The 12,666-nt window shown below is 41.6% G+C and overlaps 1 protein-coding gene across 2 annotated transcripts in view; it reads left to right on the forward strand.

Moving 5' to 3' along the window:
* GPC6 (glypican 6) overlaps positions 1 to 12,666 on the forward strand; it is a 796,530-nt gene that overhangs the window by 233,372 nt on the left and 550,492 nt on the right. For both annotated transcript variants that reach the window (XM_081003110.1, XM_081003111.1), the window contains exon 2: positions 3,026 to 3,184. In XM_081003110.1, the coding sequence (XP_080859236.1) occupies positions 3,026 to 3,184 (159 nt within the window). The remainder of the gene's footprint in view (positions 1 to 3,025; positions 3,185 to 12,666) is intronic.

Raw genomic sequence — 12,666 nt, forward strand, 5'->3', positions numbered from 1 at the left:
CAATTCTGGAAATGCTTTCACCCCACTTGGACCCGAGGTTCTAGGCATTGAGCTAGCTTGGGTTCCATTGGTGACAAGCATAGCATAAGTAGAAAAAGAAAAGCAGATGGGCAAGTCAATGGTACAATGTTCATGGTATGAGTACTATACGAACCTATAGAGATCTAAATATATATTTAGTCTTGGAAATGGGATCCTCTTATTGGAGGGTCCTGGTTGCGCACGGGCGCCTGGGACTTACCCCATAGGGGTAAAATGGGTGGAGGGAAGTGGAAAATGCCCTGGCCCCAGCCCCTGGATCATGCCAGGTTGTTTTAGCCAATCCCCAGAGGGTGACGTGATCCAGGGCTTTAAAAAACGGCAGCGTGACGGGAGGCGGGGCATTCGCGTTGCGCTGCCTAACACCCTCCCCCCTAGAGTTAGGTAGTTTAGTCTGACCTTGCTTTGGTTTGGTTCACCTGTTTTTGGAACAGGGGCTGGGTAGGATTTTTTTTCCAATTGGCAAATTGGCTCTAGCCACTTGATTTTTGCCTACCCCTTAGCAATCGTCACAACTTGTAAGGTGGCGGTTAGACCTTGGCTCAGTTGGATTGCGGGGAGGGGAGGTGTGGCCATCACCTGCCCCTCCAGGAACAGGTATTCCATTAAAGGAAGCTGGGGGTCCTGGATCTCGTCTGAAGCCCGCTTGAGGGGCTAGGGCCATGCCAGGACCACAGGAACCCCGGGGTGAACTTCAGTTGGTCCACAACGATGTTGCTCTCTTGTTTGGTTTACCCCATTGGACTACCACCCAGAGAGGTGGAGTCAGTTATAATCGGAAGTCAATGCCTAAGCCAATACCGCTCACGTGATTGTAATTCAATAAAGTTGTGGCCAAAATTCACCCAAAAACTTAAAACTAAAATATGTGTCTGAGTGAAGTTAATTTTGGGATGGGTCCTGGGGGCCTCGGGGCGGAAAAGTTAGGCACTGAATAATATGTAAGCCCTTGTCTTGCCTCTGTGCATTAAAAGAGCATGTTGAGATTTTAATCAGCATGGTTTGTGCTGAAAGTGAAACATTTACATTGGCACATGTGTAGCTCTTCTCACAGTCAGGACATTTATTCTATTTCTCAAGGGGACAGTGGATTTTTCTCCTTTTTGCAAGCCAGCCTAAATATTTCTGACAAGCAGAGAACAGCACCAATTGGAAATTCACGGTTCATGTAGTAATAACCGAGTATTTTAATTTCATGAGCTAAATAATGGGCATCCACTTGTAGCCTCCATTGAAGAAACCAATACTGTCAAGAGCAGTGGCATGGTACACCAAGAGATAAATCTGGGGAACTGAATGAAAATCATTACTTCTCTATTGCTTTTCTTTTGTGTAGCATAAACATAAATTAAATACTTCATTGCATTTTTACTTACAATGATGTGTGTCTAACAGGAAATCTGCTTTTGTTTATGAGAACTTGTGACAGTCAGACGTTGCTATTAAAATGCAAAAGATGAAGCCAGAATTGAGCTTAAGCTCTAATATATAGGCACACAAATATTAAAGTGTAATAAAACATAAAACATTTAAAAGTTCTCTATATTGGGCTGCTAAAAGTTGTGTAGTTATTTATCTCCTTGACATCTGATGGGAGGGCGTTCCACAGGATGGACACCTCTATTGAGAAGATCCACAAGAGATGTACAGTCCTACCTTCGAAGTCAAACAGAATCCATTCCGGAAGGCCGTTTGACTTCCAAAATGTTCGAAAACCAAATTGCGGCTTCTGATAGGCTGTAGGAAGTTCATGCAGCCAATCAGAAGCCACGGAAGCCTTGTTGGATGTTCAGGTTCCAAAAGAACGTTCACAAACCGGAACAATGACTTCCGGGTTTGCAGCGTTCAGGATGCAAGATGTCCAAGTTCAAGGGCATTCGACAACCAATGTATGGCTGCATTTCTCTTTGTCTGGCCAATATTGGAGGTGCGTTTACCAGAGGTGTTAGAGAGGGCTTTCTCAGTGGTATTTCCAAGATCCAGGGACTCACTTATTAGTTAGGGCCCTTTTCTGCCAGCTTTCTTTCAGCTGGCAAAGACCTTCCTTATTTAGATGTCCTGGAGTGTGAAACTTGTGGCTTTTTGACCTTTGACCATATTTCATGCAGCCCATTTCATATGGAGGAGGAGGAGGAGGAGGAGGAGGAGGAGGAGGAGGAGACTGGGATAGAGAAGGAGATTGGAAGGGGGGATTTGGTCTTCCCTGTTAGCATGTTGAGTGGCTGAAAGAGAATGAAAAGGGGTGCCCCCTCTGCTTTTGTTTCTGTCTCTACCCACTGAAGCCTTAGGCCCTATGCAGTAGACGTCACACATTGCCTCTGAATGCTTCATGGAATACCACCCTGGTGAGAGAATGGGTCCTCATCCCTGAGAAGACTCAAACACCTGGTTTCACCAGTACGTTCTTTTCAGTTAAGCACTGAAGCCCCTTCAGCCATTACACTACGCAGTCCTTTTGGTTGCAGAAATGAATGGCTGGGCAGTGACTAATAATTCATTGCAATAGAATGGAAAGCAATTTGCTGGTAGTAACTTGACAGTACATGCACATCTTGCTTACTGAACACAAGGCGTTCCCTGGAAATCATTCGCTAGGTGGAGGAGTTGACAATTTCCATTGATTTCTATGGGAAAATGTCTAATGCATTTTCAACCACACAAATTTGACCCCCAATTTTTTTATTTTTATTTTTTTAAAGACAGGAAAACACACAAACAAATGCTTCTGGTTTGTCCAATTTCTCCCCCTCCCTCCGTTCCTCAGCCAGTCAACAAAAGCCAAGCAAAGAAGTAAAAAATGTTCTGCTCAGATATCTGAATATGTACAGGTAATATGCATAGGTTTGGGTACTGATGCCTCCGGTATGGATATGTGAAATTTCACATAGCGAATGTTCGTAAAGTAGGACCAGTGTGTGCATATGAACAGGGATGTAAATTTTGCATGCCTTCATTCATACGTTGCATTCATTTATGTTTATTGCAGGGGAACATTTGAGAATCTGCCCTCAGGAATATACATGCTGCACATCAGAAATGGAAGACAAGTTAAGCCAGCAAAGCAAACTGGAATTTGAGAACTTGGTGGAGGAGACAAGTCATTTTGTGCGTACAACCTTTGTGTCCAGGCACAAGAAATTTGATGGTGAGTAGCACGTTATATTTTGCTTATTCTTGGAGCCAATCTACACAGTCATCCACGAAACTGTGCATAATGTAGACAGCCTATTTCACTTCAAGTGGCAGATAAAAGATGCTCTCCCGTGGAAAATCATTTTCCGAACTTACAAAACAAACATGTCATAGATAAGGCTAGGCTATTATCTTCTTCTTTAGCATAATAGTTTTATATGTACATGATGCTTTTAAAATAGGGCATCCAAACATTTGATTTGATTTGATTTGATGCAAACACCTGCAGTCTGAACGATACCATCCAGCAATAGATAACCATATGAGACTGTTGATCATGTGTGTCACATCATAAAAGGCTCAATCAATTAATCCATTGTACGGTCAGATTCCTTACTTGGAATCCCCTAGTTTATCATAGGATACCACTTATTCAGAATGAATGTTAATTGTATTTTCCAGGCAATTAGATATCAGATTCAGTTGTTGTCCTGCTAGGATAAGAGCGTCCTTTAAAGCTGGCATCCCTTATCTGTAATTATTCCTGTTAATCCCAATGATATGAAAGAATGGGCTGCTGAGAGATGAAAGACTTGCACACTGTTTAAAACAGCACATGGATGAAATATTAGGTCCGTCTCACTTGATATGCCATGGCCCCTTTCCCTATTTGTTTGCCTGAATGGGCACATTTACGTTTTGCAAAATATAAACCATGGGTGCTGAGGGGGCTTGGCTAAGCTCTTGCTGGAATATGCTGCCTAGGGTTTGCTCTGAAAATAATACTAATAAACATCCTTTATGAAGTGAAATGTCCCTCATGAGGACCATGATAGGACTACTATGGTGGATGCGGAACCCTGGCCAGAAAGTAGATTGATAGATAAACTTTATTTGCATTAGCCAACTGCCATAGCAACATAAAACAAGCAATATATACAATTAAAAAGACGACAATGGGTAAAAAGGGCAATCAAATGACCAAGATTATCGTTCAGATAGTGGCCCTTAATCTCATTGCACCCTTGGAAAAAACCTAAACGACAAAACAGATCCCAAATGAGCAAGCCAGACCATCACAAACAAGATCCATCAATTTTAAAAATGAAAGATACATCCTGCCTTGATATTCAACCTCCTACAAGAGACAGTGAGGACTCCGTTTCTGCTGAAGAACACGCTTTAATAAACCACTTCTGGTCATTGCAGCCCTCAGCTCAAAACGAAATCTTGGATAGACTAGACATACTCAGAAGCCAGAAAGTAGAAAAATAAGTCATTGTTCTACACACCTTATTCTAAAGCTATTAAGCTTTGGGGGGTTTTAAACTTACTTTCCCCAATAGCACACAACTTTTGCCATTAATATATAAAAATGAAAGTGTTTGATTCCCAAGGGACTTATATCTCTTCCCAGGATGAATGAAGGTTGCAGTGTTGCCACCCCGAGAGAAATATCCTTTGTCAATATGACCAGAGATGCTCTTTTCTAACTGGATCTACAAGTGCAGAGAAAGATTGAATTCTCACGCTTGCCTTATGACATGGTTGCCAAAGGGCAAATATTTGCCAGTGTCTATGCCCAGTGCACTTGTAGTGAGGTGACTTTATACTTCCTTTTGTTGTGTTCCGAATCACTCCAGAGAGATTGTCGCGTCCTCCAGAGTCAAAGCAAAAGATGATTCAGCAGCTTTGCAGGGGTTGAAGAACATTTTCCCTTTCTTCTGTCAGAGGGGATGAGTTCAGGGTGGATATTTTCATTCTCTCCATCAAAGCATATGCTGGAATTATGTAGGAGGAAGAAAATTGTGTTGATTCATGGAAGGATGAACAATGCTACTCTAATTATGCTGAAACTTTTAGTACTCATTTCATCACATAATTGGCGTGCAGTTTTGGAAGAGCTTTTTCATGGGATATGCAGCAAATTGCAATAGATAGATGCAAAAGGTAGAAACCGATCACCTGAATGCAGTGCCTTTTTGGTGGAAGGAAAATCAAACAGTTAGGGAAATTTGCCAGCAGAGATGTCACACAGATGGCTTTTGTGCTTAGCTTCTGAATAGCCCTTATTTATTGTCTAGTACATTTCAGAATCATAGTTATTATTTTGATTGTGCTGCTTTTTTCGGGGGGGGGAGCCATAGCAGAAGCACTCAGAGACAGCTCAATATATTTTGCTGCCTAAAACCTAATCTGGCATTCCAAAATAGTGGTTGAAGGGTAGAAGATTCTGTTGTCTCTCTCCACCCCTTTCTCAGTACTAGCAATACTTCTCCAAGGTCAAGCTAACTAGTGGGGTAGGAGAGCTGAAAATAATGCCAATATATTTCACATCTGGAAACCAATGCGCCCCTTGGGTTTCAGATAGTACATGGGTAGACAAGTCTAAACAGCCCGGGACACAAATTTTCACGGCCCTCTAGCAGCTATGGCGGCTCATTTACCGGAATTAATGTATTTAGTGTTAACTATGGAAGTGTATACTTGTTGCTGACCAAATTAAACCTCCTGATGTATGTTTTGCTGTAGGAGGCTTAGTTTGGTCAAAATCAAGCTCAGTAGTACCTTGGATCCCGAACGCCTTGAGAATCGAATGTTTTGGCTCCTGAACGCCACAACCGTGGGAGTGAACGTTCTTTGGAACCCGAACGTCTGACATGACTTCCGCAGCTTCCGACTGGCTACAGAAGCTTCTTGCAGCCATTCAGAAGCCACATCTTGGTTTCCAAACGTTTTGGAAGTCAAACGGACTTCTGGAACGGATTCCGTTCAATTTCTGAGATACCACTGTATACACTTTCAGAGTTAACACTAAATACGTTACTTCTGATTAATAAGCATTCATAGCTGCTAGAGGGCCATGTAAAATTGTTTGCGGAGCTTTTAAGGCTCGTCTACCCATGTACTATCTGAAACCCAAGGAGCGCATTGGTTGCCAGGTGTGCCATTTTTTCAGCTCTCCTACCCAACTAAACAGGATTAGTAGTGGACAATCCACATTCCTTTGAAAGCTTTGAAATATCAGGAGAATGTGCATTACCCTGCAATGGCCTTCTGGCTTCTTTGCGAAATCTGTTTCCCTGTTTATTGTAGTGAGTAGGACTTGCTGTTTTGTCCTACATAAAGTCAGGAGTAGAAAGCTGATGGAGGGCCGAAGGAAGTATGAGACCAAATTACACCAGCTGCACACTCTTCTGTTGCTCTGGAGCATTTAAAGGAAGACATGTGCTCTCCAGGTTGACAGCTGGCCGCCAACCATCTATGCCACATACAGCAACAGTGAGCCACAACTTTAGAGCTATTATTTAGCCTCAGAATAACATCAAGCACTTCCAAATGTCCTGACATCAAGTGCCTCAAGTAAAGGAGCACTGGAGCAAATCAGCTGATATTCTTTCATCCTTGAAAGTATGTATGGGACAAAGAAACATCACAACTTGCAGAGATTTGATTCACAGTTATTGCTCTGCTTGAATTTCAGGAAATGATGGGTCTGAACTGTTTGCCCGCTGAGGAACAACCCCTTACAGGACTGGACAAACAGTTGTGTTTATTAGTACTCAGACAACCCAAGGCATACCTCAAAGCAGCTTAAGATATATTATCCTCCCAGAGTTGTCGTAATACTATCATCTCATTATCACCAATTCCCCCTGCATGGTGGCTTTGCTGAGCAGCTGTTTTGCAGCCAAGCCAATATCTTTTTAAAGTATTGCTCTATCAGCAGCTGAAACCAACCCACCAGAAGGGGTAATGCCATGAATGTTAATGAGCAGGCGGTATCTGTTCACTGACATTTCTTAACTAATCCTCTGAATAACTATAGGCAAATTGCAATGAGATGTTGATTTTTATTTTTTTAAGGGGAAAAAACAGTTAAAGGAAAGCTGGTTACTGTCTTACTCTGCCATAGTAAGTGGAAAATAATTCCGCATTAAGTGGTTTCTACATCCAAGTGGCTAGCTTCTCAATGTGATACAGATGAAGTAAATTATATTGCTGTACATGTGGCTCTGAAAATGTATGCGAACAACGTAAATGCAGAAAACCAGAGGGACTAGTTTCCCAAATGTTACGAAAATGTCTTTAATTAAATCTATCTTTTTCAACCTGTTGCCTCCAGATGTTTGTGGACTGCAACTTCCAGTATCCCTGAGCTTTAGTCTTAGAATATATAAGACAAAAGCATGGTTTTTCCTCATTATCAATACAGTGGACCCTCCAGCTCCATTCGCACCCCAAAAATTACGTAAATAGAGGCGTGCTTCTGCACATGCACGTGGCATGATTGAGTGCTTCTGCGCATGTGCGTGAGGCTGTAACCCGAAGATTCGTAAGTAGAGGTACGACTGTATATCACATATATGTATCTTCCACTGATGAATAGATGGGGAAATTGTTGTTTGCTAGCAAGACACACACAGTTTGCTATGGGTGGTGGGGAGTGTGGTCAGATGGTTTACCCAGTCCAAAAAATCGCTATAAGTATAGTTCAAAACCTCATAATCTCTTCAATACCACCACACCCCGCCAAAAAACCTGTAATATAAACAAATATTTTGCTTCTGTAGAAATTGATGTTGCAAGAGGACATTTTTTATTTGAAAACTTTATTCTACTTGAGTATGTGTGTGTAATAAGGTTTGTTTTGAATTGGAAGGTTTGTGATGGGTTTTGAGAAGTTTAAAAGTTTTCAGAAGTGTGTGTGAGGGAAATGTTTTCATGGCTTATGCATGTAATTTCTTTTAATTGAAAGGTTGATACTGGTTTTTAACTAGCGAAAAGTTGGCAGGGATGTGTGTGCAGATTGAAATAACATTTGATGAATTCTACATTCCTGGATAGAAATAAGTTTGAAAGTGACAAAAACTTCTCTGATATAGATAAATGCAGTAGAACTTTACAGCACTTTTAGTGTGTTTGTGTGGCTATCCCTACTTTCTGTGTAATGCATCAATTTTGTTCCAAATTCTTTTACAAAATGTGTCAGTGTTGTCAATAAAAGTAATACTTGCATACCCTCCAACATTCCTCCGATGGAAATAGTGACGTCGCATTCCATAATGATAATCTTACTATTTATACCCCACACATCTTCCTGGGTTAGCCCAGCCGTCTGACACATATAAAAACATACTAGGGTTTTTTACCAAAAAATTAGGTTTAAAATTGGGACTCGTCTTATACACAGATAGTGCTGAGTAGGTTTTCTTAATTTGGAGTCCCTCAAAATACGTCTTATACATGGAAAAATACAGTAATAAAACATTAAACATTGGGGGGAAAAACCTTCCCTATACAGGATTGCCTTCAGATGGCTCGGGGGTCGGATAACTCCTTACCCTCAAATGTTTCTCCAATGAAAATAGGATCGTCCTAAGAAAACATGGGACATTCCAGGATCAAATCAGAAACTGGGATGGCTTCTCCAAATCAGCGAATAGGGATACTTGGAAGGTGTGTACTTCCCTTCTCCATCATGGTGCCTCCCTCGTCCCTTACGCTCAATATATTTACCGTATGTCTGTAGACCCTGTGTGTTCCTGTTTCTGTCATCACAAAGAAAGCGAGGTTTCAAAAGGGCAGTACTTGGGGAAAAGGGAGTATGAAATGAGCCATATTTTCATGAAGAACTAGCTGAGTTCTCTTACCCTTCGTAGGCCTCTCTGCATGCATAGGTGTGCAGATCTGCTTCAGAAAAATGTTGCATTTCACGTAGGGTTGGGGTTTTTGGTTTAAAATTTTATTATATTTCTATATTATCTTTGAGATTTGACACTTGCTCACAGTCCATGGATAGAGGTCAGTTATTTATTTATTTTCAGAAAGCATGCGTGCGTGTATCTTGCAGAAGTGTGAATTTCCATGGATATATATGGCATATATAAAGGTGTCTTTTTATTGTTATGGTTGGTGCCCACCTGACATGCGAATGCTTCTAATGGTATCATCATAGTAGGTGCATCTAAGTCAGGTATATCAAGTTTCAGATAAAGCAAGGATTTATGGCAATTTACTGCCCCAATTTTATACAGACTCTGGTCTCAAAACTGCACAGACAGTCACATTAGTTTGAGAAGGAGAGGCAGTAAAAGCCCCATAAAACTTGTCTGATTTATAGTTCTTTGATCTTTTCTCACTGAAATATCCAAATGGCATAAACAAAATGTCTCTTTTCCATGGAAGATTCAACAATACGATAAAGGCACCAATCCATCGGAGTATTTGTAGAATCAAGGACTACATTTAGAAAGAAGTACCTAGGGGCATCTTTTATCACAGTAAAACAGGCCTGCTTGCTGTTTATATTATTTTAGTGCAAACCTGGGCCTCAGCTAGATTGGTAAAGAAAAGAGACTTATATGCATTGTATATGTGATAGAACATTGTGGCACCAGATGGTGCTGTGGAGTCCTGTTTTTCTCTACCTGTTTCACCTGTTTGCATTTACAACACATTTAACTGAAACGCTTCTTTGAAATGCAGGACTTCCACAGGGCCTGTAAGACAGAGCTATTCCACCTGGCCTTCAATTTGAATTAGCCTGATCCTCTGTTCCCTTTCCCCCTTTCCTCTTCTATGAAGTAACCCTTTCTGGGAACCCACATTTAAATTCTTCCCTGGTCTCCTTGCTGGCCCTAGTAGGACCAACTTGGCCAGTTAGCCCTGGTGATCATTTGATGTCCACTGACTGGGGTTTCCCCCCCCCCTTCTTCTCAAAATGACCCCTGAATTTTTGAGTTTTATTGATATTGATGCTGCATTTTATGTTGTATTTTATGCTGTTTTGTGCTGTTTTAAAGTCGCATTTTAATCAGTGTTTTATATTTGCTGTTAGCCGCCCTGAGCCCGGTTTTTAAACCAGGAAGGGCGGGGTATAAATAAATTCTTATTCCTATTCCTATGTGTCCAGTTCCAATCCTGGATAACCTATGACACCCAAATCAGAGTGCTTAATGATGTCCTTGTGAGTGGTAACACTGCATGCAAGTGACATTTGGGTTGGAGGTGCACTAAGAAAATCTAAATCTATATCTAATGAAAGGTTCTCCGGGCATAATCCAGTGTTTGCCCTCTGTAGTAAAGCTTGTCATATTGCCTTCCTTAAGAAGAGCCCTGCTAGATCACATCAAAGTGGCCCATCTAGTCCAACAACCCGTTCTCACAGCGACCAACCAAATGCCTACAGAGCATGGGTGGTGCTGTGGTCTAAACCACTGAGCCTCTTGGGCTTGCCGATCATAAGGTTGGTGGTTCGAATTCCCTTGACGGAGTGAGCTCCCGTTGCTCTGTCCTAGCTTCTGCCAACCTAGCAGTTTGAAAGCACACCAGTGCAAGCAGATAAATAGGTACCTCTGTGGCAGGAAGATAAATGGCGTTTCCGTGCACTGTGGCTTCCGTCATGGTGTTCCGTTGTGCCAGAAGCAGTTTAGTCATGCTGGCCACATGACCCAGAAAGCTGCCTGTGCACAAACACCAGCTCCCTCAGCCTGAAAGCGAGATGAGCGCCACAAACCCATAGTTGTCTTTGATCGGACTTAACCTTCCAGGGGTCCTTTACCTTTACCTTTTACCTTATAGGACCTGAGCAGGATTGACCCGAGTGAAACAGCTCTCCCCACTTGCAATTTGAAAGAACTGGCATTCAGAGGAGTAGTGCCTTCAACACTGGAGGCAGAACATATCTACAATGGCTAATAGCCATTGACAGCCTTATCCTCCATGATTTTTGATTAATCTGATAACAACTTCCACTGGGAAACATGACCATGCAGGACTAGCTTGCAGCTCCATTCACAAATGCATATCCAGCATCCAATGGACTATAACAGAACACAGTAACCTGCAGCTGCAAAGGAGTCATTGCAGATCAAATGCTACAGGTATACAAATTTAATTAATAATAAATATTAAATCTCATCTCAGATTCCTCACCAGAGGAAGATTTTCTGGAGGCCAAGCCTCTAACCTTGTTAAAAAAAAATGGACAAAGATTCAATTAACAAGCTTGCGGGCCAAGGTGCAGTACAGTGGTACCTCTAGATGCGAACGGGATCCGTTCCAAAGCCCCGTTCGCATCTAGAAGCAAGCGTAACTAGTGACGGCACGTCTGCGCACACGCGCGTTGCTTTTTGCTGCTTCTGCGCATGCGCGTGACATCATTTTGAGCGTCTGTGGATGCGCAAGCGGCAAAACCCAGAAGTAACGTGCTCATCCCGAAGCACATTCAACCGGAGGTTTGACTGTATTCAAAAGAATGAGGGTCTGTGCCACAGAAGAATGAAGTGCAAAAGGTAGTTCCAAAAAAATTAACCTTATTTGTATCTTGGCAGACAGCCATTGCTTGACTGGCATCAGAAGTTTGTTCCTTTAACTACGTGTCAGCAGGAGGTATGGCCTTACAGGGTTTTCTTTCTCCTAAAGACAGATACAACTCTGTGTAGTGGACAATTTCTTATGTGTTCAGCACATGATTAACCATGGTATTCCCATGATTATCCTGACATTGCACTGGAAACTTTCATTCATGCTCCTGTTCACCAATAGACCAGATGGCCTTGCAACAATTAAAACAGGTTTCCTTCTCATTTTCTGTTGACAAAATGCACCAGGGCTGATGGTGTGCGTATTTATTTATGGCTGAGATACTGACCTGAACTCTGGATAGTATTTTACCATGAAAGGCCTAATCTGAAAAGAGATCTAGATTATTAAGACACACTGGGCTGAACATCTAAAGCTGCCTAACCTTTCTAACTGGATTAACATATTTGTTCAGTGGGTAACATGGGAAGATGACTGCTCTGCTCTCTTGATCGGCTCTGTTCTGGTATTTTTCATAATTAGAGAGAATGGCAATCTCCCTCAATTAAAGTTCCCATTTATGTCCGGTTGGAAAATATACTGTCACCTATCCTAATGGGGCAGAAAGGTCACAGTCTGTAGCATATGAGGGGGTGGCTGTGAATAACCAACTTCGACTTTTAGTAGGAAATATTAATTAAACATGGAATAACAAGTTAGCCAAAGTCATTAAAAGACAGATTTTTCAAGCAGGACACCCAGGTTATTTATAATTTGTAAATCAGGTAACTGCAGTCTGGACTAGCATATCCCAATACTTGTATTTTTGGTAAATGACTACTTCACCGCTACAAGAGAGAACTTTTATTTCAGAGGCATTGTTCTGTGAATGTCGAAATAATTTCATTTAAATTTGTGTGTAGAAACCGTGAAATAATATTTGCTAGGTATTCCAGTACTAAAAAGAACTGAAGACACACATTGGTGTCCACCCCCAGCTGAGCCGTATTTGTCAAGTGTGGAGCTTTATTTTGTTAATTTTGTAAAGTAAGCTTCTGGTTCTTGTGGAAGTTGAGAGATGAGGCACCACATGCAGAAATCTTTTGATTTATGAGAAACTAGCCTACTCCTGCCTCTTAGTGATTTTAGCCAATGACTAAAGCCATAAAATTGATTGACTTTTAGCAG

Source organism: Podarcis pityusensis (genome assembly GCF_964106645.2).
Source record: "Podarcis pityusensis genome assembly, chromosome: 4".
Classification (NCBI taxonomy): Eukaryota; Metazoa; Chordata; class Lepidosauria; order Squamata; family Lacertidae; genus Podarcis; species Podarcis pityusensis.